This window comes from Neopsephotus bourkii, unplaced genomic scaffold (assembly GCF_033783945.1).
Source record: "Neopsephotus bourkii isolate Nb327-2 ecotype Australia unplaced genomic scaffold, CSIRO-AGI_Nbou_v1 NB_873, whole genome shotgun sequence".
NCBI classification, from domain to species: domain Eukaryota; kingdom Metazoa; phylum Chordata; class Aves; order Psittaciformes; family Psittacidae; genus Neopsephotus; species Neopsephotus bourkii.
In genome coordinates this window covers 3,498,108-3,525,517 of record NW_026901367.1, presented here as the reverse complement: position 1 = coordinate 3,525,517, position 27,410 = coordinate 3,498,108, and the positions used below count along the sequence as shown (strand labels likewise).

The window sequence follows — 27,410 nt, the reverse complement described above, 5'->3', positions numbered from 1 at the left end:
CATTCAGGAATGGTTGGAGACGTCTCATTACAGAAAGCAGATCTGCTGTCTTGGCACGTCACAATATCCTTACTGTGGTTGGTTGCAGAAGCCTTACAACAGTGGGTCTTGTGCTAAAAACAAAGCTGCTGTCCAGTTCCTCCAGTTCTCGGATCACTGAAACAGCTGCCCCCTGCCCTTGGCCATGAGCCCTCCTTTCAGTTGTTGGAATTCTATCAGTTGTTGGACTATCAAAAGGAATCAACTCCAATATGGTTCTTTTTTTTTTCCAAACAAAAAAGTCTGAAGTCAGTAATAGTAAAACTCTTCAAATACATTTATTTATCACCAATGAAAATACTGTACAATGCCCAGGAAAACGGCAGGGAAAGGCAAGGCCTTAAGACTGGCTCTCATCAATGTCCTTGTCAGGATCCATCTCTGCAGCTTCGCTCTCCTGCTGCTGTTTCTTCCAGAGTTTAGCCATAGCAAGCAGCTTGAGATTTGGCTGATTGGCAGTATCTTCTGGGAAAATATAATCGTAGTATTCCTCCCAGCCAGCATCAGACTAGGGAAAAAAAGTACCATAAAGCACATTTAATCTGCATGTTCATGTTAAGCTTATTAGAAGCACCTTCTAATAGTCAACAGTGAGATACATTAAAATCCATGTTTGTTAAACCAGCGAGCTGAATGGGTATAAAACAGCACTATTGCTGTGCACAGTGAGCAGGCACATGGGATGAACAGCCTGGCTGTAGCTGCCCAAAGGAAGTTAAGAAGCAAACACAGTCTGCACAGTACTACCTAAAGCTGGTTTGATTTGTCTAGGGTCAGAGTTTAAACCACAGGTGGCTTTGGGCATGGGTGTATCTCACTCTGAGTCAGCTCTCCACCCAGCCTGCTGCGGAGTAGGGAGCTCAGCAGCACATTTCAGGCCAAAGCTCTTTTCCAGCTCCTGCAGTGACACACACGCAGTTACAGCACCTGGACAGGTTTGTGTAGCAGACCCCACCATGAAGCCACCAGGGATTAAAAGCAACCACGTGCAGTATTTTTCCTCTTACCCCATCTTCAGCCTGCAGTTTTCTCCTCTTCTTTATCTTTTCAGGCATAAGTTTATCTACCCTCTCTTTGGTGGCATCGCTTCCAAACTCCTCTTCAAAGCTCCTCCAGGATTCCAGCAGCATGACCCGCTCCTCTTTCTCCTCGCAGTTCCGCATGGCCTTATTGGCCTCCTCATAGATCTGCCGGCCCCGGGACAAGCTGCCCTCCCTCCCTGCAGAGAGCTCGAACTGTGCAAAGCTGATCCACACCTGTGGTGGGAACAATCAAATCAAGCTGAAACCTCCACTCCCACCCTGACAGCTGAGTGACAGTTTAAAACCCAGACAGCCAAAAAAGCAAATGTCACTGCAAGTCTAAAGTACTTTTTCACAGCAGACACCGGCAAAATCCAGATTTGTTTCCCATGTATGAGATTTGCCTCACTTTGGCAAGACAGAATATTCACACAAGCCATGCTGACAAATTCCTTGTGCTTGTTTTTGGTCATGGTAAGTCTGTCTGAATTCAGTCGAACAACAGCAACAAACTCCACTGGAAACATCACAACTATTTTTACCTTGTAAGGTTTTTGCAAGTAAAATTCCAAAGGTACTCAGCAGTAAGAGGGCTGCTTGCAAAAGCCTCTTTCATAAGAGATGCCTGCTGTTGTGTGCAAGTTAGAAAATGCCTCTCCCTCTTAATGGCACAGACATGGCTTAGGTTCACTGTTGATTTCAAAATCAGTAGTGGAAAACCCAGAGAAGCAAAGCAGTCAAGGATTTCCACCCACCATGGGTTAGATTCAAGACCAATCTGTGTTCTGGGTACCCACGCATACCTTAACGTGCTGTGTCCGCTGCAGTAACCTGCGGTAAAGGCTTCTTGTTTTCTCATACTCCTCTTGCTCAATTTCGAAGTCAATGTAGGACTTCCAAAGAACCTGCAGAAGAGAAGTCTCTTGTTATATTCACAGAACACTGAGATGGGGGGGGAGGAACAGAACAGAGCAGGAGCAGGGATAAATGTGAAAACTCTCTGAAAAACGTTTCAGAGATGCAAGGAGGAACTGCCTGCAGGAGTAGGGCTGCAACCAGGCAGGACCAGATCCTGTGCACGTGATCTGCTCAGCTCACTGCTGGAAGCATGCTTCCCCTCCATGTTCTATCACAGGATTTTCAGTCCTGTGCACCCTGCTAAGACACAGATGCTAAATTACTGAGACAGAGGGTAAGGCACTCTGGGAGTAGTTCTGTCCAGGCCAGGAGATGAGTTACATTTAATTAGCCATAATGTGTAACAAATACCTTTAAATGGTGCCCGCATGGAGGTGCTGCCCCCCCTTACCTCGGGCATGTCCAGCCGGGGCTGCCCAATGGCCAGCTCATATATTGCACGGGCCCGGTCGATGTCCCCCAGGATGGTTTCCAGTTCTGCAAACTTAATCCAGGAGGTGCAGTTCTCTGGGGCAAACTCCAGGAACTTCTCATAGAGCTTCCGGCAGCGATCGAATTCTCGCAGCTGTAGCTCCAGTTCAATGTAGCCTTTGAACAGTTTGTTCTTTGGACATTTACCGATGGATGTGCCCTAGGGAGAAAAACCCAAATGACAAAACCCCCTTAAAGACCTTGCAAAGAGGAAAACCCCACCCTGTCTTCTCAAGATCCATTTACTCTCCAGTATTTGAACTGAAATTTGCTTTTGAGCAGAGTCTGGGTTTTAAGACTCTGGCCAGGGCCAGTCTGACTCCAACCAGTGTGTGCAAAATCAGTGTGCCTCCACAAACATCAATAGCAACTCTGAAAGCAGAAAACCTAACTTACTATGCTCCTATGTAACACAACTGCCCACAGTGTATTAATTGACACTCAGCCCATCTCATCAAACTAACGCTTCATCTTGCATCCAAAGCTGAAGCAAGCACAGTACCAGGCTGCACCAGTTCCCAGGTATATCATAAAACAACCTGTATCAAGAAAAATCATCTCCTGAACCACCACTGCTATTCACCATCACAGAACACTATCCACACTCCCTGCTTGCTCACTTACGGTAAAAAGTGATGGAGAATCATGTTTTCAAAATATACTTCCTTTTTGGTATGTTTCAGCATCTGAAGAAACCTGTGTGTCCTAAGCCATGGTGCCAAGCTGCGAGGAAGCAGTTTCTGATTCTTAAATTTGGGAATCTTGTAAAGACAGAGTAAGAATGGGCCTATCTGAGACGGGTACGCGGTGAGCCTCGTGATTTGAGTCACTGGGAAAACAAAAAATCCACACACCATCTGCAGCAGACATGAAAATAAGGCAGAGGATAAGGCAGAAAGGCCATCTGCATGCTGATAAAAGCTTCAGATCCAGAGCTGAACCCTCTCTTCTGAGTGGTGACAGTGCAGGACCCTCACCCTGGGACAGGAGCAAGGCTTCCTGCCAAAGAGACGGCTCAAAGCCAATCCACTGCAAAAGAAAGACAGAAACTGCCAAATCTTGGCTCAGTCTGAAAAAGTATTATGGCTGCAGCAACAAAATCTGGTTTCCAAAATAAGACAAAGGTGACCTACTAAAAATAGTTTGTCAAAGAAATTAAGCAACAAGAGGGGAAAAGACCAACAAAAGAGAAGCCTGGAAGAAACAGAGGAAACTTTATTACTAGCCAGGCCAAAGCACCCTTTCCAGAATCTACCATGATATTTACCTCAAAAAATAGGCAGCCAGAAGCAGGGTGCTGGTGGGTGACTGTGGTAGTGTTGGGTGTTGGTTATTTTACACCAAGCTACAACAGCAGCATGCTGCAGGACAGATGGATATCTTCTCCTGCAGGGAGACAGTAACAGTCTTATGGGGAACTTAACCCCTCTGCTTCACTTTGTTGTGGTCAGGGGCAGAAGTCTTGTCTCAAGAGGCTTTACTACCGTACCACATTGGGGCACGTTGGTCCAGCGGCAGCTACAGAAGGGCACTCACGTTTATGCTCTTGCCACTGCTGTGCCATGGGTTTGGTAGAAATCTCATCAGCTTCCTCTTTAAAATCGTAGAATCATAGAATCATAGAATAGTTAGGGTTGGAAAGGACCTTAAGATCATCCAGTTCCAACACCCCTGCCATGGGCTCTAAACCGTATCACCCAAGGCCTTGTCCAACCTGGCCTTGAACACTGCCAGGGATGGAGCATTCACAACCTCCCTGGGCAACCCATTCCAGTGCCTCACCACACTAACAGGAAAGAATTTCCTCCTTATATCCAATCTAAACTTCCCCTGTTTAAGTTTTAACCCATTACCCCTTGTCCTATCACTACAGTCCCTAATGAAGAGTCCATCCCCAGCATCCCTATATGCCCCCTTCAGATACTGGAAGGCTGCTATGAGGTCTCCACACAGCCTTCTCTTCTCCCACCTCAACTACTGCCAACGCTGGCTTCCTCTCGTAATTCCTAATGCCATCACTGAGCTTATTTAGAATATCTGAACTGAAGGGAAAGTTTCATTTCAAAAGGTTTTGCTGCCAAAATGTACTCCATTGTTCTCTGACATGCTGACATTCACACCATGAATTTGCACAGAAGCTCTTCAGCCTGCCCAAAGTCCCTGTGATTGCTTCTATCAGCAACCTTGTAGCTGGCACTCCAATGCTCTGTTCAGCAGCTCTTCATTTCCGGGATTCAAATCCTTCTGTTATTTCAAATGCTTTTAAAAACACTATTGTTAGTGCAAGTGTCACAGAAACAAACCAGCAGCAGTTAAACACTTCCAAGTGCATTAAGCTGATTTGGGTGCTCCTGCATTCAGATGTGTGCTGTGTCAGCTGAAAGCAGAAAGCTGCATTCATTCTGCCCATGGCTAATAATCATACCAAGTTATGTTTCTTTTTAAATCATACATGACAGTGAACACTGGTCCCTGCAGACCTCTCAGATGCTTTATTTAAGTGGATTAAACCAGCACCTTATACAGGACAATTTAAGAAATTTCAATGCCATTCCCTTGGTACTGTTACGTTAGTTAAGTCTATTATACGTTAACAAAAGCTTACCAAAGCTCTTCTGGCAAGTGGAAGGTTTTTCTGTCGTATTTCAAACTGTGCATACAGCAGCCACATTTTGGCAAACGTAAACTGAAAGAAAAAGAACAATGTGATGCTTAGGGTGGAAGCTTATAAATAACACTGCATATATTCTTAAAAAAATAATAATTCTGTCTGGGTCTGTACATTCTGTTTTGTCTGCAGAAGGTGTTACTGCTACTGCTGTTAATTCCACTTAACCTCAGTGCTTTCCTGCTGAGAAGTTGAGAGTTTGTAGCCCAAAACACTCTCTAGAACAGGACAATATACTCCACAATAACAAAAGCAAAAATGGCCAGGACAGAAGTCTTCTCAAACACAGAAATGTTTTTTTAATCAATCAACTGATTGGTAAAATATCAGCTATCACTGATAGCTCTAAATTACTAGAGATTAATCCTAACCTACCCAATTGATACTCAGAAGACATAATCAATGACAAACTAAGAAAAGAAATACATGAACTAAGATTTCTTGATATTCCATGGCAGTGCTGATTAGTTGTTTTAATGGTTTGGCCACATGGATACCTTAGTTAAAAGCTCACTGGCAATAACATCCACAAACCCAAAGGTCTTGAAGCCGGATTGTAACAGGGAATGCACACCTGGAGAGTTTTATCAAGTGCACCTCCCTCAGGTGGGGCCATGCAGACAATTACAGCTGCTGTAAAAGGTAGTAACTCCCCGTCAGAAACAGCAATAAGTCTTCTGCAGAGACTAGAAACAACTGGCCTGAGACAGAGCAGTAAAAGGCTCACCCTGAGGAGGAAAACAAGTAAGTAATGAATAGCAGAGAGGTCCTCCCTACTGCTTAGTAGTACTGCATGCACTATCCTTTGGCTCTGTGTTATTTCAGCTTCTTAGAGCATACTTAGAAATTTGAAAATACTGGAGAAACCTTTGCAGGGAAAGAAAATGAAAGGATCTTATCTTGGCAGTTTTAATCTAAGACCCAATGCAAAGCCCTAGAGGAGCCATACCTTCTTGTGGGGAATGAGCTCGATGCAGGCCTGATACACCTGCCTGGTTCGCTCTGCATCCTGCAAGAAACAGGCAACAGAAATACTCTGTCACTACTAAGGTTATGCTGGATTTTGCATCATGCAATGTCTGCAAAACTGCGGAATTTAAGCTGTTTAGAACTGCGTATCCTTAAGACGTAAACGTCCTTATCTACTTAACATGCACAGTCCAAAAGTGGTGACTTCTGAGAACTGATACAAGCAATCTTTTCAAAATAAGATTCAACACTAAAAAATAGATGAAACCAGGAGTGTTCCTGTTTTCTGGGGAAAATGTCTTTTTTTTTCTTTTAACAAACACTTCACACTGCACTACAATTTTATGAAATAAAGAGCAACTCATGTTGTGTGACTGGTAATGAGAAACACACAGCCTCAAAAGGCCCCTACAGCAAGAGTTTGATTGTTCAACTCTTGTTGAACAATCGCAGATCGCTTTATTTTAAGTAAAAAACTTTCACAAGTTCAGGAACAGGCAATTCAACCTGTTTAATTACTATCAACCTGTCTGTGGTTGATCTGTGGTGAAACTGAGTATTTTTATCCCCTGTATATGGGAGGGGAAAACACTCCCATACTTTAATAGCAAATCCAACAAGTAAGACATAGTATTTTCATATATCTGTTTTCTTACTAAAATACTTGTAGCTATTTAATGTAAGGAAAATATGTGGGAAGGACAGGGAAAAAAAAACCCAGTTCTTACTACTTGCCTTTGCCTCCAGCTCTTCATATAATGCATAGTTAATCCAAAGATAGATATATCTCTTCCAGTGCCTCTTCTCTTGAACTGGGGGAACATTGGCAATGGCTCTTTCATACACTTCTCGGACAGCCTCAGCATCTGCATCACTTTCAACTAACCTCAGGTAGTCAAACCACGCATCGTAATTATGTGGATTTGCCTTCCAGAAAGATGGGAGTAGGGAAATGGGAAAGAAATTTCAGTAACTGCAAACAACAGACCCTGTTTCTTTACTTATGACTTTTATACAGAATTTCTCCTCCAAAAAGAGATGACTGGAATATTAACGCAAACTGTCAGCCTTAGGTATGCTTACGCAAGAGCTCTGGGGTTCAAGTGCATTTAGTTCTTTATTTTTAGCTTACCTGCAAATGTTCTTTAAGTGAACGCAAACAAACTGAACTGTGAGAAGGGAACAGGAAATGGTGAAATATGTGAATAGCAGATTGGTGTGGAACACCGGTTTTCTCACAAAAAGGTATTTACACACAGGTGACGTGTCCTTGTAACAGCTACTGTATAATACAAGAAGTTAGAAGTTAAACTGTACTGTACCCCAAAATGACTGTGAGGGGTACTGAGTGCTAAGTTCAATCAAAAACTTTGTCTCTGCAGTCTATGTTAGAATACAGAATCAAAACAAGCCATGAAGGCAAGTATCATTCTCTTCCTGGTGGATGGTATTTTCTTTGACTGGGCATCAAGGGTAACAACACTCATCAGCCTTCGTATCCTGAGACATGCACATATCTTAAGCAGCAGCAGCAGGATACATGATGAGCCCAGTGGATGTTTTAATACATACCTTTACTTCCTCTTCATACTGGAATCTCCTCTTGCTGACAATGATGTCCTCAATTCCCCTTCTGTCTCCAAACTTCTTCTCAAAGATGGTGTAGTTCTTGAAGAGATTTGAGGCCTCCTGTTTTGGGATTCTATCCAAGGCATACTTGTAGATCACCCTTACTCTTTCAAACTGAAAATATTAATTATCATTTGAGTAACACTTATAAAGCAACTCCTGTCTTCCCCCCAGTTTCTCAATGAGCTTTTGACAGTATTTAATAAATGCAGAATCACAGAATATCTCAACATAAATTACTTGAGACAGGACTAGCACAGATCTCCCTGAAAAGTAAATCTGGGGCAGGGAGTGGAAATACCTGTAAATATTAAAACCCACCATTGTTTATTCATTTACAGGATTTGGAATATTTAGGATATATTCAAGGAATTGTGGGTTTGGGTTCGCAGAATACTTTCAATTCCTGAATGGCCTAGGCACTTTAAAAAGAACACCTGGGAAAAACATGGCTTCTTCAGTTTTTGTCATGCAGGCCTACAACCTCCAACAAACTTACAAGTCTGAGGATACGTACTTCATCCAATGATACTGTTCTCAGGCTTGGCAGATTTGGTGCCCACCTTTCTTAGAACATATTTCGTTGATGTCACCAAAAGGTAAATAGAAGCTGAACAAAAAATTGCCTCTTTAATTCAGACTACAACAGCAATATCTCACAAGGTGCTGGAAAATGGAAGTATAGCAGTGAATGTTAAGTGGCCTTAAGTTTGATATTCGGGAAGGAATCTCATGGAGGTGGTTGTCATTAGTGTGATGTATTATCAAGGTCTTACTTCTTTCTGGTTCTCCTCAAATTTTGCGAAAGCCACGTACAAGTGCTCATCCATATGTTCTTCTCCAAAGAAATCCACTGCCCTCTCGTATACCTTCCTTGCGTGAGCAAAGTAACTGTGCTTCTCTTCAAAGCGGGCATATTTGATCCAGTTCTTAACATCAGGATGCACAATCACAAGTAGAGCTATGTTAAAGAAACAGTGGTGGTTGCATTGACATTTCAAATTGCATTCTTCCCAGTGACTTCAGGGTCACAGACCACATGAACAACTCCCAAGGATGGCACATGCAAAAACACCCAACTGGGAAGAGGACACAAAACGGCCCTAAGTATGCAAAGGCTTTGTGCCTTCCTGAGAACTTGAAGAAAGTTTAGAAAGGGATAAAAATCAGGGAAGGGTCAGGGAGAAGTTTGAAGAGGAGGAATCTGGAACAAATGATGACTGCAAAAAAGCTGTAAGCGTGAGTGCTGTTACACACACACTGTTTTGGCAAGATGTGTATTTGCTGAGTGACTTTGGAAAGCAAATACAAAACACTTTAAACACCTACTGCTGCCTCTTGGCATGGTGGCCTGCTCCCAGCATGCCACAGTAAAGAGAAGCACAGGGACATAGCTGGAGGTAGAACAGATAGAAATGAAAGATGCAGGCCTAAACTTGGGCAGTGTTGCAGTACACTAAAAAGGATATATCTCTCATAAATGCTACGTGCCCTGTCCACCTCCTTGTATCTGAGCTCGAAGTTAATGTAGGAATGCCAAGCCTGCTCCTCTGGCTGCCACTCCATCCAGCGTTCAAACACCTGACGTGACCCAGCAATGTTCCCCAACATCTCTTCCATGTACGTGTACTTATACCTTAGAAAACAAGAGCCAGTTTTTATAATTACACAATAAACACATATTACAAGGATGTTGTTAGTGCTTGATAAGAGCATTACTGAGATTTCTTCACCTATTTCCCACCTGCACCCCAGAAATGCCTACAGACACTGTTGTGATTGGCAGCACGCAGGCACACAAACATCCTCTCTCCCAATACTCTCATTAGTTGAAAAATACAAAACCACTCCAAAATTTAAGCCTTCCTATTTCTTCAGACTAGCCTGAAAACTTGGAGAGACAGAAGCCAACACACTGTTGCATGACACCAAACCAGAAACAGGATCCTCAGTCTCTGGGGCTGGAAACAACGCTCTGCTCTCTGCAAACATACCAGAACTGGTTCACCCTGGGGAGGGTGGTGATGGCTCGGTCCCAGATGTTTCGGGCATGATTAACCTGGCGGTTCTTCATCTCCATCTCTGCATACTTCAGCCAGAGTGTGACATTTCTGTAGTCTACATCTAAAGCACGCTCGTAAATGGAACGGGCTCTGGAAAGTAAAGAGAGCTGTGTCTGTAATGTGCCTCCAAGACTTTGACGCTATTTGTCACTATGCGTTTTAAAAGCTTCGTAAGAGATGTCTGCAGCTGTATCATAATTACCTCTGTATTTCTTTCAGGCTTTCTTCCCATTGTGCGTACTTTATCCAGTTACTGATAACAGTCCTGTTTTTTCTTATGTTATCTTCAAAAGTCTGAGGAGAAAATTATTTAAGTAAGAAATCCCTCTGTGCAGACCAATCTTTTTATAAATGGCTCATGGACTATTACTGCAATTATTGGTATTAATTCCACATGTCTTACACACATACAGATGCAGTAACAGATCATACTCAATACACTAGCTCAAAGTGTAAATACTGATGGAATGACAACAAAATATTTTTTTGCCCTTTTTTTAAATCTCCTGCTTAACAATTCTATAGCAGCATTATGTGGACAGATGAAATCCAGTTATTGCAGACAATCCAGAATATACTTGGATGCTTCAACACAAGTTTGTTCACTCTGACCTGTATGTATCACTGCTCAGAATTCTTCTTTAGAGCAGGATGTCTTATTCTATTCCCCAGATTTAACATGTGCCAGACAAATTTCACTGCCAGTGGAACAGCGACGGCACCTTCAGTCCTTTGCTTGGCTACTGTCAGGATCAATGCTACTGGTGTTTAACACAGTGTAACACAGTTAACGTGCCGGCTGTTACTGCCATTCAGGATGTGTAAAAAGGTACCATCAGACACTGTTTCTGCAGTGCTGTGGTGCTGATCACTGGCTCTGGCTGCTCTCCATGTGCCCCAGGGAGGTACACCTGCGTCCAGCACACCAAGGCCTGACATGTTCACGAAGAGCCCTACCCACTGTGGTAAGGAGGGAACAATCACCCGCTCAGGGCTGAGCACAGGGGTGCTGGGGCAGGCCACCACAGTCCCCAGCTCTGAACACACGTGCGTGCTTCAGGGAAGGACAGCCCTAGTTCACGCTGTCCACATCAAAATGTGTCCAACACTCAGCAATTTCTTTACAGTTCCATGTAAGGGATATGCTAGCTTTGCTGATCCACAACAGCACTTATCAAAGGAAAAAGCAGAACAAAGCCATAGATAAGTTTGTGTAAGTAAAGCAATCCTTTCATGTAAAGCAGAAAAAATGATCCCTTAAATCTCTTATGCCAAATGGTCAAGTTTCAAGACAATTATCAAACAATCACAATTAACGCAGACAGCTGTGGACTAATACTGTAATTATATAGAACAGCAATAGCACTTGCAAACACAGTAAAATAGACTGCCTCTTGTTTAGCTTAGAACACAGTAGAAGTTTTAGGGCTTTATGTGAGCATCAAGATTAGGGATTTTTCCTTTACCTTCCTTTTCCGGAGTTTATAGTCATTTAGCTCCTCAACATCTGTGATCTTCTGTTGGGGAGGTGGTGGGAGAAGCTCGAGTTCTCTCTCTTTTGCTTCTCTCAGAAGCTGCTCTGCTGTGATCTGAACTTCTGCAGGCGCTTTATTTTTCACCTGTGGAGTGAGAGCTCTTGAGTCGCATTTTCTTCTAATGGAAAACTCGGATTTCCCCCGCCCCGACCCATTAACTCACTCCGGCGGGGGCCTGCGCTCCGTGTGTGCCGAGGACGGATCCGACATCCCGCGCCCTCCGAGCGCGGCAGGGCCCTAAGCACCAGTACAAGCCCCAGCCTGGACCACTGCGGGAGGCGACGCTTCCCGAGGCCGCGGTGAGGGGCGGCCGCGGGGACCAGAGGGCGGCTCACCCGCTTCCCGAAGGCCGCGGGAGCTGCGGGTCCGGGACGCCCGGCACGGATAGGCCCCGACCGCCCTCCGCTCCCGTACCCGCCCCTCCGGCCGCGAACCCGCTGCCTCCCCCCGCGCACCTTCGCCACTTTGGGGATCCGCTGCTTCCCGGCCGCCGTAGACGCCATCTTGCCGCCTCTCCGTGCTAGCCCCTCCCCGTCACCTCTGACCTCACGCAGCGTCGTTGCCGGGGTAACGGCGGCGCGTCCCGACGCGGCTGCGAGGCGGAGAGTGGGGGACAGTCAGTCAGTAGTCAGTCAGTAGTTAGTTAGTCAGTAGTTAGTCAGTAGTCAGTCAGTCAGTAGCTAGTAGTCAGACGGTCAGGCGGTCAGGCAGGCAGGCAGGCAGTCAGTCAGTATTTAGTAGGCAGTCGGTAAGTCAGTCCGGCAGTCAGTCAGTCAGTCCGGCAGTCAGTCAGTCAATCCAGTCGGTCTGTCAGTCAATCCAGTCGGTCAGTCAGTCAGTCCAGTCGGTCTTCAGGCGTCGTCTCTCCGTGCCTCAGTCGGGCCGTGGGCTCCCCCAGCGCCGGGACAGGGACTCGGGTCGACAGCGGGAGGCAGGTGAGAGCACGCTCAGCTCGCGGCCCCGCACTGCAGAGCGCGCCCCCTAGCGGCGCGGCGGCTCGCGGAGCTGCGGGAGCCGTTAACGGGTGCGGCGGGTGCGTGGTGCGGTGAGGGCTGGGGGGGAGCGCTCGCTGAGGCTGACAGAGCGCGCTACAGGAGGCCCGCCTGGCTTTGTTTGTGCGGGGGTCAGAGCCGGTCCGGAACAGGAGCGGCTTCTTACCCGCTGGTTCAGCCAGTGCCCGTCTGTGGTTTGCTGCTCCCGTAGCATAAACACAGGAGTTGCTGTAGGAAGAGTGCATTTTCTCAGGGAAACGGTACATTTTTAACGTGTGAATGCTGTTTCTGGTAGCATTAGTGTTGAGGGCCTTTAAGGGGAGCTAGTGGAGAAGGGGTGAGACTTTCTCAATCAAGTTAAAAAACTGAGCGAAGAAATGTGGCAAACTTCTCCGTTTGGGTCATTTTACTGCTTGACCACAGTTTGTGAATGACAATTTAAAATTCTCATTGATTTTGATACCTGCAGTTGGTATTAATAAAAACCATTTTACTAATGGTTGTTTACTAATGATTTACTAAACCAACTCTTCTAGTAGTCTCCCAGCTTGCAGTTACTGAATGAAATGCGAAAAGGAATTACTTGGCCATTCTCTTTGCTCATTTTAAGAATCACCTGTCATTTAGCCCTGGGGGTAGCTGCCTTCCATTCCCCCGGGAAAATAAATACACGTATCTCTCTATATACACCTTAGTACTGCAGATGTTTGAGAAGCTTGTTACACAAGCTAGTATAGGGGGGTTTATCTTGTAGATGTTATTGCTATACTCAGTGATAAGTACACTCTTATGTACTCAGTAATAAGTACACTCTTATGCCCAGCTGGTTCTTTCTACATCACCACCACTCTGCTGAGTGCACACATTAAAACCTGCAGAGGATGTTTTGCCCCAGGTTGGTTCTGGAACCTCTTTGCAAATGTCTGTGGCATGACTGAGACCTGTGCTGTCGCCTGTAACAGTGTCTTGGTCATGGGAGAAACATGAACCCTCTCTGGATTTAAAAAGTATGAAATTCAGGATTATCCCATTTGAGCTGGGATCTGTGGGGCCTAATACCTGGAGTGACTGTCAGCAATGGCTGTTCTGTTTGGTAGGTTGGTAAAGGTGCCCTGCTAGTGTAGGTATGTTGGTTATTTAGACTTCTTTTATAGCTAGTAATGCTATATTTTGCACAAGTCTATTTAGAAATTGCACTAAGCTGTTGTGTTGGTCAGCTTGGGTTTTACCCCAGTTCTCAATTATATCACAACAGGCTACACTACAGTGTCACAACACAGGTGAAAGATGACTGAGCTGTTAGTCGATAGGAACGGATGGGCTGTTGCCCCTGTATGTTCCAAAATTGCCAGGTCAGTAAATCACATGGCTCTGGCAAATGGTGTGAGTGTGGAACCACAATAGCGTTTTTCTTGTGGGCAGGAATGCTGCAGATCTTTCAATTCCTCCTGAAATTTAAGCACTGCTGTTGATGCAGGCAGAAATTAGCTGCTGTTTCATACAAAATACATTTAACTCACATGAAGCTGCTGTTTAATGTCACCAGGATGTCCTTACCCTGGTTGTTTGCAGCTGATCCTCCCAACCCTGTAGACTTACAGTCTGATGGGCACTGTTTTGACAGAGAGCATGCAAATGCCTAAAAATGAATAAATATAAAAGCAATTGTAGCCTGTTAAAAACATTTATTTCCTGTGTAGCACGTACAATGCATACAATAGGAGTGATGATTGCCTGCTGTATTTCTACATGTGCACCGTTGGCATGCTGTGTATCTATGCAGGCAGTATGGATTTATGTTGAGGTGTATGGGAACCCAACTGAACTGCACTGCTTCAGCTTCTTTGTAAGGATCAGTTTAACTGCACTGCACAGTGGATTGCAGTGGGATCTGCCAGAGCAGCAATGTGTGCTTTCTTGCTGCAGCCTGCAGGATGGCTACAGAAACCTCTTCCAGAAGAGACACAGGAGTGATCACTGCCAGAAGAACAGAACCACGCGATGTGTCAGATATTATTGGCCTCTTCAGCAATACTACAGATGTCCTTTTTGGAAGAATTGATGTTGTGTACCTGTTGTAAGTAACAGTATTTAAGGGACATTATATCGCCCTTCTTGCAGGAAATGTCAAGAAATTGTGTTAAATGGCAGAAACCATTATGAGCCTTTGCCTGCTGTGGCTTTTTATGCTAGTCAAAAAAAGGACAGAAAATCTGCTTCCGTATCTTCTCTGCTTCACACATGCATGACTGTGCAGCATGACTCCATGCTAGCTTCCTTTCTACACAAGTTCAAGAGAAATACTGAGTGATACCTGATGAAACCATCAGATTGCAATGCCTGCTGTCTGCTGCATCTAACAGAATCCTTTTGCCTTTGGAGGGTGACAGAAATAGAAGGGCTGAGGAGTTTAATCACAGTCTCCCATGACCATTCTCTTTTCTTTTCCTGTGTCTGTTGAAATATTTTCCTTCTCCTCCAGTTACCACTTAATGTAAGGAATTGGTTATTTTTTGCCTCTATTCTAACTTGGGAGACAGCCTCTATCTGCCATAAAATGTTTCAAGGCGTCTCGTCTTTTTATGCCCCCAAGATACCCAATATATTCTATGTGTTTTGGCACCTGTAACCTAGCTGCTTGCATGGCAGAAATGGGTGGTTGTAGAGGTCCTCTGTTACCATATTTTCACCACTGGAGATAGTGATGAACCCTCTGTGCTTCATCTTTCTGTGCAGTGATGAACAGCTGAGATGGACTGTGTGAAATGCTGATGAGTCACTGAGGGTTAATGGCAACCATCTCAGATCCCTGCTACCTGGGTGACAAACAGACAAATTAAGACACATACAAAAAAGAAGGAGCATTTCCATTTTGTGTATCAAATTTATAGTAATCGGGGGTTTTGATAAAATGTAATATTTCATCATAGTAATGAATTGTTATAATGCCAGCATACACAAAATAAATATTTGGAATTGATGAGTTGGAATCAGGTTGGGGTGTGGGTAATGAAGTTTTATTGAGGCCCAATCCTGGGAACACTTCTGAACATGGTTAGTTTTGTGATTCTAACAGGCTGAATTAACAGTCACTTTTCTCGGTGTAGTTTCTTCAGCTTCTGCAAAATTAAATTGTTTTTACAGAGAAAGAGCAAACCTGGCTTTGACCCTCTGCAACGAGAAGAATGAGGCTATAGCCCATGCTGTGTTTCTGGACTATCCAAATTGGAATATCACTGATCAGTCTGATTGGGAATCATTTCTGCATGAAAACTACATTAGCAATACCTGCACTGTAAGTAAATTGTGTGATTTTAGCTGAGGTTTCATTTAAGGTAATGAAATCTAAAATCTATGTTGGGTAGATCTGAGGCATTCATGCTGAAGAAGGTGATCATCAGATTCCTTACTAAACCCTCAGGTGCTCAGAAGCCCATGACTACCTGTCTTTTGCCACTAGGATAACCGAAGGTAACTACAAGCAAGGCTTGCAGCCCAGAAAGCCAACCGTATCCTGGGCTGCTTCAAAAGGAGCATGACCAGCAGGTCAAAGGAAGTGATCCTGCCCCTCTGCTCTGCTCTCGTGAGACCTCAGCCTGAAACACTGTGCGCAGTTCTGGTGTCCTCAGCATAAAAAGGACATGGAACTGTTGGAACAAGTCCAGAGGAGGCCACAAGGATGATCAGGGGACTGGAGCACCTCCAGTATGAAGACAGGCTGAGAAAGTTGGGGCTGTTCAGCTTGGAGAAGAGAAGGCTGCATGGAGACCTCAGAGCAGCCTTCCAGTATCTGAAGGGGGCATAGAGAGATGCTGGGGAGGGACTCTTCATTAGGGACTGTAGTGATAGGACAAGGGGTAATGGGTTAAAACTTAAACAGGGGAAGTTTAGATTGGATATAAGGAGGAAATTCTTTCCTGTTAGGGTGGTGAGGCACTGGAATGGGTTGCCCAGGGAGGTTGTGAATGCTCCATCCCTGGCAGTGTTCAAGGCTAGGTTGGACAAAGCCTTGGGTGATACGGTTTAGAGCGAGGTGTCCCTGCCCATGGCAGGGGGGTTGGAACTTGATGATCTTAAGGTCCTTTCCAACCCAAACTATTCTATGGTTCTATGATTCTAAGACAAGTCTTTTATTTGCTATACATGTGCAGAACATGAGCACTGAGCTAGCACTGCGAGCAGTGTGAATCATAGCTGCCACCAGTATTTCTCATGCAAAAACCGCTGGTGTTACCTAACAGAACATTTACCTCAGTGGTAGAGTCATTGCTCTAAGGTCCTCTTGCTGTAAGGGAACTGGAATCTTCATTTTTCACCTTTTGGAATAAAGTTTTGCTATTTTACAGAATTGAATGCGAATTTAATGGCTTTAGAGAAAGAACAGGGGATGAGGAGTGTACCCTGCTTGAACAGTGGTGACTTACTCTGGGAGGGGGACCATGCTGACATGCTCGTGTGGAGATTGCTGTGCTCTGTTCTGTGTGGTGGCAGCTTTTGTACAGGCTCCTAGGCCAACATTATGAACTATTCTTAGGAATTATGGACTAGAAATAGGCACTTAGAAGTTTAGGATTCAAATGCTGCCCCTCATTCAGTCCAGCTAGGAAATCCTGTGTCTGTTGAGAAAAGATGGACAGTGTTAACCATAAACACTCCAAAGCCAGGCAGCACATGCCATAATAAGGTATTGGCAGTACTGAAATTATCTCTAGACAGTGCGTTCATCAATTTTCTAATGTTCTGGGAGGGAACAGCTTGCAGAAAAGCTGACAAATGCAGCAATTATATTTGGAAATTTGCGCCCTCAGCATGTTTGCCAATGACACCAAGCTGTGTGGTTGGGTTGATGCGCTGGAGGGAAGGAATGCCATCCAGAGGGACCTTGACACGCTTGTGAGGTGGGCTGATGCCAACCTCATGAAGTTTAACCATGCCAAGTGCAAGGTCCTACACCTGGATTGGAGCAATCCCAGGCACAGCTACAGGCTGGGCAGAGAAGAGATTCAGAGCAGCCCTGCGGAGAAGGACCTGGGGGTGCTGGTTGATGAGAAAACAAACATGAGATGGCTTCAGTGTGCGCTTGCAGCCCAGAAAGCAACCGTATCCTGGGCTGCATCAAAAGGAGCATGACCAGCAGTTCGGAGGAGGTGATCCTGCCCCTCTACTCTGCTCTCGTGAGACCTCACTTGGAGCATTGTGTGCAGTTCTGGTGTCCTCAACATAAAAAGTACATGGAACTGTTGGAACAAGTCCAGAGGAGGCCATGAGGATGATCAGGGGACTTGAGCACCTCCCATATGAAGACAGGCTGAGAAAGTTGGGGCTGTTCAGCTTGGAGAAGGCTGCATGGAGACCTCATAGCAGCCTTCCAGTATCTGAAGGGGGCTATAGAGATGCTGGGGAGGGACTCTTCATTAGAGACTGTAGTGATAGGACAAGGGGTAATGGGTTAAAACTTAAACAGGGGAAGTTTAGATTGGATATAAGGAGGAAATTCTTTCCTGTGAGGGTGGTGAGGCACTGGAATGGGTTGCCCAGGGAGGTTATGAATGCTCCATCCCTGGTGGTGTTCAAGGCCAGGTTGGATGAGGCCTTGGGTGATATGGTTTAGTGTGAGGTGTCCCTGCCCATGGCAGGAGGGTTGGAACTTGATGATCTTGAGGTCTTTTCCAACCCTAACTATTCTATGATTCTATGAAATGCTGTTAAAGAAGCAAAATTATCACAGCCAAAGGAAGGACAGAACAAACCCATGTAATTTTCCTGTAATCTGTTTTCTTTGTCACTTGAGCAGTACTTTGTGTCTGGGCACACTTCAGGCACAGCCACTTCATGCGCTGTGCAGCTGCAGCTGCTCCCATGGGTTGTGCCATGCCATCAGCTCCGCAGGCAAGACAGCATTGGCTGCAACAGAGCTGCAGCTGACCTCTGAGTGCAAGGGCATACAAAGAGAAAGCACAAAACCAGAGCTTGAGTGTGTTAGGAACTGCTGCTGGTAAACAGGAGTGAAAGGTACTTTGGAACACTGACAAGAAGCAGAAGGACTCTTTCTAGAATGGAGATTGTTTTCTATACACACAGAAGTTTCAGTATGTTTTATGCTTCTGCAGTGACAAAAGAACCAACGCTATTCTGAATTATAACTAGTTGAGGTATCACTGGTTAATTGCAGGTTACATCCATGCAGATGTGCTTTACAAAATTGAGATCTTCTGAAAATAGAATTTCTTAAAAGTCTGGTTGACATTTTTGTTCTGTGGAGCACAGAAATGATAATGCAGCCTGGAGGTTCCAGTCAGGGCTTGACTTGGGCAGCACTCGATCAGTCAGGATGCTTTCCAGCATTGCCTGGTTACCAGTGCTCTTCAGGAACGGTTCCAGGCCAAGCCTTGCCTCCCGGGCCTCCTTTTGCACCTCCGCAACAAAACAGGCTTTTACTTTTTTTTTTTCCTTCTTCCTTTTTCTTTTGCATTAAAAAAAAAAAACAACCCAAAAAACCAACAGGGCAAGTCAGATTTTTAGAAATAGGTTCTGATGCTTATTCATGACAGCAGCCTGTTGTCTTTGTGCTGGTCCATATACTGCAAGCTCTGTTAAAGTCATACTTGCCCTGAAGTTGATGACATGTATTAGTGACTCTCACCATCACATTTTAGTTGAATATTTGACTATTCAGAATATCTCTGAATAGGGTTTTCCATTTAAAATATTTTTTTTCTAGGAATATTTCATGTCCAGGTAGACCTTGGTTGACTCAGCACATGGTTATGCACGAGACAGCAGCTGAAGTAGCAGCACCCTCCATTCCAGCACAGGGTTTCCTTTGCATGTGCTTCCCAGTTAACAGCAGGCATGTCACAGAAAGGTGCCTTTCAGTCTGCCCCATTTCTGCCTGGTTATTTACATGTGTCTAATGATGTAATCTTAAGACTTTGTGATTTTTGTTCTGTTAAAGAAAAAGCTTTTTAGTAGGATGAGAAGCACGTGAGCTTTTGGGTTTGGTTTTTCTTTTTTAAACCTACTGAGAGTGTCTTTATCAGCCAAATGTTAAAATAAACTTTGTTAAGAGTTAGTTGTTAATTTCTGTGGTTAAATTAAAATGTTGTTAGTCTGGGATACTGTTAAATATGATCTCATGGATGTATATTGCAGTCAAAAAAGTGTCAGCCTGAATGTAAATCAAAAATATGGCAGCAGCACAAATCATGATATAAAAAAAAAGTCCTTTAATCACATAGCTTCATCCAAACATGCTTTGACATTATCTTTACGTGTGAAATTACTCATTTTGAGTGCAGATCATATACACTGGAAATAATTGTGCATATTAATGCTTGGGATGACATATAAATATTAGCTGCATGGTGTTTAGATTTTCATTCCTTATTTTGTAGCCTCTTAACACGTTGTTCATGCATCTGTGTGTGGCAAAAGAAGAATATGCAGCTGAATGTCTCCAAGAAATTGTTAGGTGAGTTCACCTGTAACTTTCTGTAGGGAAGCATGTGCATTCTCCTGCCATCATCTGGAGCAGCAGGGAGTGTAAAATGCCTAAATGTGATAACAGAATCAAAATTAAATCTGTCTCCAAACAGCCTCGGAAGGTAACAAAACATAATCCTGTAGTAATCAAATGTGCACTGCTGGCTTGGAAACCAAGCTGTTCTACTTCCCAGTGCACTTCTCACCGGTGCTAAGGTTTAGCTGTGTCTTTGCTGTAACTTTCCATAGAAATACTACTGCAGTTGCAAGGCAGATTGATTTCTCTTTGTCCTAAATTTCCACTTGTAAATATCAAAGCACAGGACTGAGCAGGAGGCTTGGAAAGCTGCAGATGTTTCTGGAATATGCTTGTTCCCAGGTAATCTCTTGGTAGTTTGTTAGCTCCAGATTATCTGGTAAGGCTGCAAACTGTGCTGTGCAAACAGCACAATGTATTGCTGTGTTAGCTCAGTGCTCCAGTATAACCATTGCTCAGGTTATCTGGTACAGCACAGAATCTATGTTCATAAACAGTGAACCGCTTCTGGTGCTGTTGAGTTTACAGCTACTTTGTCATGTCAAGGCAGCTCGTCCAGATGCCAACTCTGAGATCTGCCAGTAGAGATCTGGCATCTTTAATTCACCGCTGGGGAACAGAGATAAAAAGGAGGAAGTTTGAAATCTAAGGATTGGGAAATTAAGAGAGAAATAAGGTAGAAAAAACAGTAAAAAATGCCTAGATTAATTTTATATAAACTTATTTGCCATAAATGTTTTCATTTTTGAGCCATATGGTCTCATGAAGGTAGATCAGAGACACTGGAGATAAAATTACATATTAAAAGCCTAGCTGCTGTATCTGTTTGATGGTTGTAATGACGAAAGATTTAATACAGTTCTGTTATTTGTCCAGGAGAGCTTTTATCACCGTACCAGAACTGCAGTTTATACTTCTCTTCATACCAGCTGAGACAAATTTAGGTGAGAATTGAATGCAATTTTATTCTTAAAATAATGAGAACAATCTCAAACCTCATGGTCATTAACGTGCCCTGTGGGGATGGGCTTTTGTGTGGCTTTTTAAAATACTGAGGACAGCTGCAATTCCTTAAACATACAGAGAACACAACCTGAAAGTATCCTCTAGTGCACACCTTGTGGAAGGGCTTTCCGTGGCTGCGTGTTCACACCCGCAGTCCATCCAGTCAGAACCCTCCCCATTTCCTGCAGTCTTTAAATTTGCCAGAAACTGACGGGACTCCAAACAGGAGTGAAATAAATTCCTCCAAGTCTTGTGAAGGTATCTGGCTGAAGAGAGTCGAGAGACTGAAACTAGGGTCTTTCTCCCATTTAGAAAAGCGAGTACAAGATGGGAAGAGTGCATCGGTGAGGCTCAGGAGGGGTGCTTATGGAAGGAAATGAGGTTAGAGCAGAGGTCCAAAGAGGGAGAATGCACATCTCAATCAGAGAGCAGCACCTGACGTGGAGTTTCAGGCCTGAATTCAGACTAATAAACCAGACATCTGTTTAATGACTGAGTTTTTTGCTTGGAGCTTTCCTTGAAGTGCACTGGTACCTTCTCCCATATGCCAGTTTCTAGGCATCTTAGTTCCAAGTCATGATAAACAACTTCCCCCGTGGTGTGTCAACTACAGGGAGCAGCACCTGAAAACAGGATTTTGTCAAACCCACCCTAGTAGCAAATGACAGATTTCCTTCAGCATAATGAGTCCTGACAAAGAGATTCTCTAGTGGCATATAGGATTGGTTATAATACTTGTATTTCTGTAGGGATTTGATCCTACCAATTTTGGATTGGTTTGAAGCTTATTCAGGTTTGGGATGCTGAATTAATTAGCAAATTAATCCAGTAACAATTCTTTCACATGTTTATACTACTGTCGCTTCAGCTTCATCACTTAAAAGACTTAAGAGCATTATGCCATCTGGGGTTTAAGTTTAAACCTCTGTTTTCCTCAGATAGGTTTGCTGATCATATAGAAGCTTCCATAATGGAGTTTCTCTGTGGCTCCTAACAGAGTTTTGTCATCCACAGGGCCAGATATGGAAAATGTCTTTGAAAAGATGACAACTGCTCCAGATTCGATAGTGGATAATGACTTCACCTTGCTTGTGTGCCCCAGACATCGGCATTACCCGCAGCTGTATGTCCGCAAAGCAAGGTAACGCAATTTCCTCTTCTGCTTCTGTGAGCAGATCTGTCTGGGGTAATGGGAAGAATCCTTTTTGTTGTTTACAGCAGCAGTATCTTAGCTAAACTGCTATGATTTTCCTTGATGACCTGATTAAGTAGTTCTGTGATTATGCTGGTTTTATTCTACTGCATCACAAGATCAATTGTATTTTGTGTAAAACTAGTTTGCTCTCTAGAAAGAATACACTTTTTGTCAGTGATGTTTAGTCTGTGAATCTGCTGCTGAATTGCTTTACTGCTGTTTAGCGAGTACATGTACTTTCCTGGTCTCTTGGAGCATCTTCCAGCTTCTTTTTAATTGCCTCATGTTATATTCTGACCAGTGGAGCAAAGTCTGAATAGGAAGGTCTATTATCTAAAAAGATTCAATAGGAGCCAAGAATCCCTAGTTCCACTAGTCTTTCAGACACAGAGAGTAATCCCTTTTGTCTGGTGTGCAGTTCCTTATGCACAAGCACCAATGCACCCCTTTCTCACTGCTGCTGACAGAGATTAAGAAATTCAGGGGGTAGCGCTTTTTTCCTTCCATTGTGTTTCTTGTTTTAATGAATGCAGTTTAGAGCAAGGACTGATATGCTCATGCCATGTCCCTTTAACACAGCCTTGCTCTTGGTTTGGGATTCAAGTCATAAATGTTATTTTCAAAGTTAGACTGAATGAATTTTCTGTCGTTTCTGCTCAGCTGCCTGCAGCGTGCACCAGGCAGAGCAGCAGGTTTCTCTAGCAGCCTTGCTGGTGGTGCCTGCCTGCATGTTCACTAGTACCACTCTTGCTGTATTTCTGCCATTTGAGTTCTGCTGCCTGCACCAAATGGCAGCTTCCTGTGCCCGTGCCAGCTTTGTGTGCCATCAGTGCGAAACGCAGCTCCTGGCCCAACGGGGCCTTGTATTTGTTTGTGTGCATTGCTGGACCGTACATGCTGTCACTGATGTGTAGATGTTTCCTTGTAGTGTGGCTGAAATATAGCTTGTATCTATGCATTTTGGTTCACTTGTTTTCCTCTTTGCAGTGGGAACAGTGCATGCAGGGTAATGGTTTATGAAGTAGTGATTTTATTTGATTCTGATCCATTCTGGACTTGCTCTCATTTGTTCTGATGTAAACGTTGCTTTGTGGTTATACACCATTTCTGGTCCATGTAGAGGAAACTGAAGAGTAGGGACAAGCAAATCTCTGGGACTTAGTGTACCATATGATACCAATGTGCATGTGGGTCTGTATCAACCAGCAGTAGCGCTAGTGCTAACACCACATTAGGCCTATCTCTGCCTGGTAAATGAATGCCTGTTTGCTTATGGGTTCATTCATGTGGACATCTCGGGATGGATTCTGGCAGAAGCCTGTCTCAAGAGATGGTTTACGCACATTTAATTTTGCCAAACAGGCCTAAAAACAAATCTTCAGATCATGCTCTTTATCCTATAGATTGAGTGTTTGCAATCTCCTGTCACTTGACTTTAGAATATTCTAAGAAAAATGGCAGAGGCCTGACCTTGACCACACCATCCTGCTATAGGTCTGCATATTTCAATATGCTACAGAATTATTTGCATACTACCTTGAGCTACAATCTTTAGGCTGCTTATGAGTCTTTCCTTTGAGTTGTCTCCCATCTATCAGTAAGTGAATGAACCGTAACCCTGAGAAGTTATCAGTAGGTGAATTAAATCCTAGGGATTTAAAGTTTTTCCACGTGTCTTGTTTCCAACTATTATGTTTGTCTATTTAGTTTGAACCATAATCTTTTTTGTTTTGATGGCTATTAGATATTATCAATAGAAATATTTTTAACACAACTGGAAATGTAATGTGGGACATACGAATAGTCCACGTAAGAGATACCATCTTGCCTGGGATTTCTGTAGTTTGTTACAAATAATAAAACCTATTTACTTTAGTTTGTTTATTATTGTTAGAAAAATAACCAGGAAACTGGTGTTGGGGTTTTTTTTCCTCTCTTAAGTTACACAGTATCTGGTGATATAAAATTTATACTTCACTGTTGTCTATCATCAGATTCTCCGAGTAAGCTAAATTCTGTTTGCAGTAGATGCTTTGCCTTTCCTTTTCCTCTGTATTCACCTTTGTACTTCCCTGGCATCCATAGTAACGTTCAGTGGAGCCCTGCAGAGACTTATCTATGGAAGTTGTCCCAGCCACCTGCCTAGCAACACGTTCTGGGTCAATGACAGGAGATTAGGGTAATCTCTGTTCCCTTTTTGCCTTGCTTATATGACGGGGGGGAGAGGGGAAGATGCTGTAAACTGATGCTTTGCTTAACCATTAATTTGAAGTTATTCTCCATCTGACCTTTATAATGTGAAATAAATCTGTACTGTGCCAGAACACAATCCACTGAGCTTTTATATCTAAATTTCTTGCTGATTTATCATCTAGATCCCATCATTATTGGGTTTGTACCATATACAGGAGAGCTCCCAAATGTGGAATGTCTTTATTGTGCTTGTTCTTATAGTACAGGAATTTTGTAGTGTTTTTATATTAAAAAGCTATTGTGTTTTGGTTTTCTTTTTTAAAGACTGTGGTACTGTTGGAGGATATCAAAACCAGAAAAGTACAAAAGTAGTTGTGTTCCTACAGTTTCTGGTGTACAGGGAGATGAATGGGCTTGCGTGGAGCCCCCCTGACTATCACGAGGTTAAGTCTTTCTACGTACCATGAGCTGGCAGAATTGCCATCTGCATTCTGATGCTGTGTTTTATGGAGCAGAATGCTGGAAGGGACTTGGAGCAATCAGGCCGTTCACTTCGGAGGTGGTGTGTGTATATTATCTACGCCAGTGAAGCAACACTTCGGGTGTCTCATTCCGTTACCCCTAAATTAGCTTGATTGCTTTGAGGTTTCTAACACATTATCAGATTTGCTATACTAATTAATTGTGTTGAAGTAGTGAAGTTCAGATTATAGAAAACCTTGCAGCAGCTCTCCCCTTGAGATACTGCCTGTAAGGAAGACAAAACTGCTCTTTTGATTTGAGAGATAAAGAATATGAATTACTATATATTTTTACAGGATTTCATTGTACTTGGAACTTCATTTCAGTTAAAAATTTTGAGTTAATGCTAAAGACAAGTAGTTGATGGTGTGTTGTAATTTTTGTACATTTTTTCCTTTTGGAAGTCACAGAATCCCAGACTCGTCTGGGTTGGAAGAGACCTTAAAGCTCATCCAGTTCCAACCCGCTGCCATGGGCAGGGACACCTTCCACTAGAGCAGCTTGCTCCAAGCCCCTGTGTCCAACCTGGGACTTGGAGCAGAAATATAAAATAATACATACATAATATAGCAATAAAATACAATAAAAATTCTCACTTAAACAGTGAAAGAAAGAATGAAAAAGTATGGGGCTTGGAAACTTGTCACCCCTGGTAGCTGTCTCCAGCTTTGAGTGGGCAGTGATGATACCCATTTCTACTGGCTTTCTTAACTTCAAAACCCCAGGAAAGAATCTGGCAACCACCCTTCAGAAAAAGGATGAGGTTACGTAAAGCTGCTGGCAGGTGCAGTAGTTCTGTGTGATTTGGGACATCCGAAGGGGTTTGTTCACCCTGCTTAAAGGCTGTATGTGAGGCCAGGTACTGCATTCCCCTTGCAGCCCATCTTCCCCCACGGCCGTGGGGCTGTTCGTCCTCCCTCGGCTCTGCAGGGCAAAACCACATCGAGGTACCTCCTGAATCACCCTTCAGGCTTGTCTAGCATCGGCCAGTACTTGGAAACTCAGACCCTGTTTGACAAAGCCAGAAATAATCTTTTGGGCCCAGCTGTGTTAACTTTAAGGTTTCTTCCAAATCTGGAAACATGTAACGAGTGGGAACGAGAATCTGTTTTGTCTGGTTTTCTGAATTGCTGTATATGCAGAAAGGAGATGTCAAGAATCTTCCTGTTGGCCTTTCAGGGGGATGAGCGCACGGTAACGCAGGGCGGACTGGCGGGTACAGAAAGCTGCGGCCATGCTCTGGGGGTTCGGGCACAGCTCCCGGGGCGCTGAGCACTGCAGAACGGCCGGGCCGTGCGGCCCCCCAGCGCCCCCCGGCCCCCCAGCGCGCCCCAACACGGCCGCCAGGGGTCAGCAGAGACCCGCGGGAGGCGAGGCGGAGCGGAGCGCAGCGCAGCGCAGCGCAGCGCCGGCAGCAGGAGAAGCAGCGCCGGCAGCAGGAGCAGCAGCGCTGCCTTCGGCGCTGTCAAGTGCCGGTGGCGGCGGTGCGGGAGGAAAAGCGGGTGGGAGAGCTTCAGGAGTGTTACAGATGTTGCCACCAGGATGTGCTCCACAGGAGGGAGCGCGGCCGGTGCCGGGGCGCTGCGGGCTCAGGCTCGCTCTGCAGGGCGGCTGTCCGGCACAGGTACCCTCCTGGGCGCTCTGTTCCTGAGGGGCTCAGCCTGCTGTGCCCCAGGACCCCGCGGTGCTGGGCTCGGTGGCCCTCAGGAGGCACAAATGCGTTCTGTGTTTGATGAAGAGCATTGTTCACTCTTCGGTTAGTGCCTCTCCCCGTGGGGCTCGTCTTTCTCGGGGTGCGTGTGTGGTTAACTGAGATAGCCAAGAGGGTGCTCACTAGCAGTCTGCTTACAGCCCTGACAAAAGGATTGTCTTAACTCCACAGTCTGGTAGCAAAATCACTCCTTGGGGCAGCCCAGCACAGCCCTGCTTTTCTCACCACTTTTTTAGCTGCGGAATTGTTGGTTGGACCACTTAATTCTTGTATTTTTCTGACAGATAAATAAAAGAGTGGTTTTCATCTTACTGAAAGCAGCTATGTTGGAAAGTGTTTTCTGTTGCCCCTTATGCCATGGTCACGGCACATGAGGCTGAAGAATTCCTTCACGCACTGGTGAAAAGCACTGAAATTTCTTGTTAGGGCTGATGTCGATCCTGGTGAAAAACTAAGACCTTTTTAAGTGGGTTAATGGGAAGAAACCATTCTTGCCTATTTAGATAAAAGTCCATGTGGAACGGGGCCTGTATGAGCCTAACTCCAAACCCTGGGCTCGCTGGGAATGGTGGGAGCAGCGCAGAGAGCAGACCGCGTGGTGGAGTGGCAGGTTCCCTCCGGTGCAGGAAGCCTTACAGCAGGCAGAGGGACAGTGCAATTGCACTTTCACCTTTGCATCTTCATCAGAGGTGGAGCATTAGCTTAACCTCACAAATGCGTATGGGCTGGGTGGCTCCCGCGCTGCTGGCTGTAGTAACAGTGATCTACCCGGTGCTCAGCACTGCTGCTCCCACCCAGGAAGGCACTGGTGCTGGTTTCTGCTTTACTGGTTGAGGAACTGGTTTTCTGAACTGCACTGATGTTGCTGTGTGAGATCTCTGCCAGCTCTAACGACTGACAGTTGGGCTCACTCAACATAATAGTTTTAAATGAGGCCTAAAGCCCAGCTCCACCTGGCC

The 27,410-nt window shown here is 44.5% G+C and overlaps 2 protein-coding genes across 6 annotated transcripts in view; one reads left to right on the top strand and one right to left on the bottom strand.

The window, feature by feature from the left end:
• Positions 1-295: 295 nt before the first annotated feature.
• Positions 296-11,913, bottom strand: CRNKL1 (crooked neck pre-mRNA splicing factor 1). Its single transcript, XM_061356918.1, has 14 exons — positions 11,770-11,913; positions 11,246-11,398; positions 9,982-10,073; positions 9,711-9,869; positions 9,186-9,352; positions 8,493-8,671; positions 7,660-7,830; positions 6,823-7,014; positions 6,068-6,127; positions 5,056-5,136; positions 2,371-2,610; positions 1,865-1,966; positions 1,047-1,295; positions 296-547 (listed from the first exon to the last, which is right to left on the bottom strand). Exons 1-14 carry the CDS (start codon positions 11,815-11,817, stop codon positions 380-382), a joined length of 2,061 nt encoding a protein of 686 aa, XP_061212902.1. The 5' UTR covers positions 11,818-11,913; the 3' UTR covers positions 296-379.
• Positions 11,914-12,161: 248 nt separating this feature from the next.
• Positions 12,162-27,410, top strand: part of CFAP61 (cilia and flagella associated protein 61) — a 107,714-nt gene continuing 92,465 nt past the window's right edge. For 3 of the 5 annotated variants that reach the window (XM_061356925.1, XM_061356926.1, XM_061356924.1), the window contains exons 1-6: positions 12,162-12,249; positions 14,233-14,383; positions 15,451-15,601; positions 19,701-19,777; positions 20,702-20,769; positions 21,845-21,971. In XM_061356925.1, the coding sequence (XP_061212909.1) occupies positions 14,241-14,383; positions 15,451-15,601; positions 19,701-19,777; positions 20,702-20,769; positions 21,845-21,971 (566 nt within the window). In that variant the 5' untranslated portion in view covers positions 12,162-12,249; positions 14,233-14,240. Of the gene's footprint in view, positions 12,250-14,232; positions 14,384-15,450; positions 15,602-19,700; positions 19,778-20,701; positions 20,770-21,844; positions 21,972-27,410 lie in introns of those variants that run through there. The other 2 variants (XM_061356927.1, XM_061356928.1) reach the window with 2 other exon arrangements.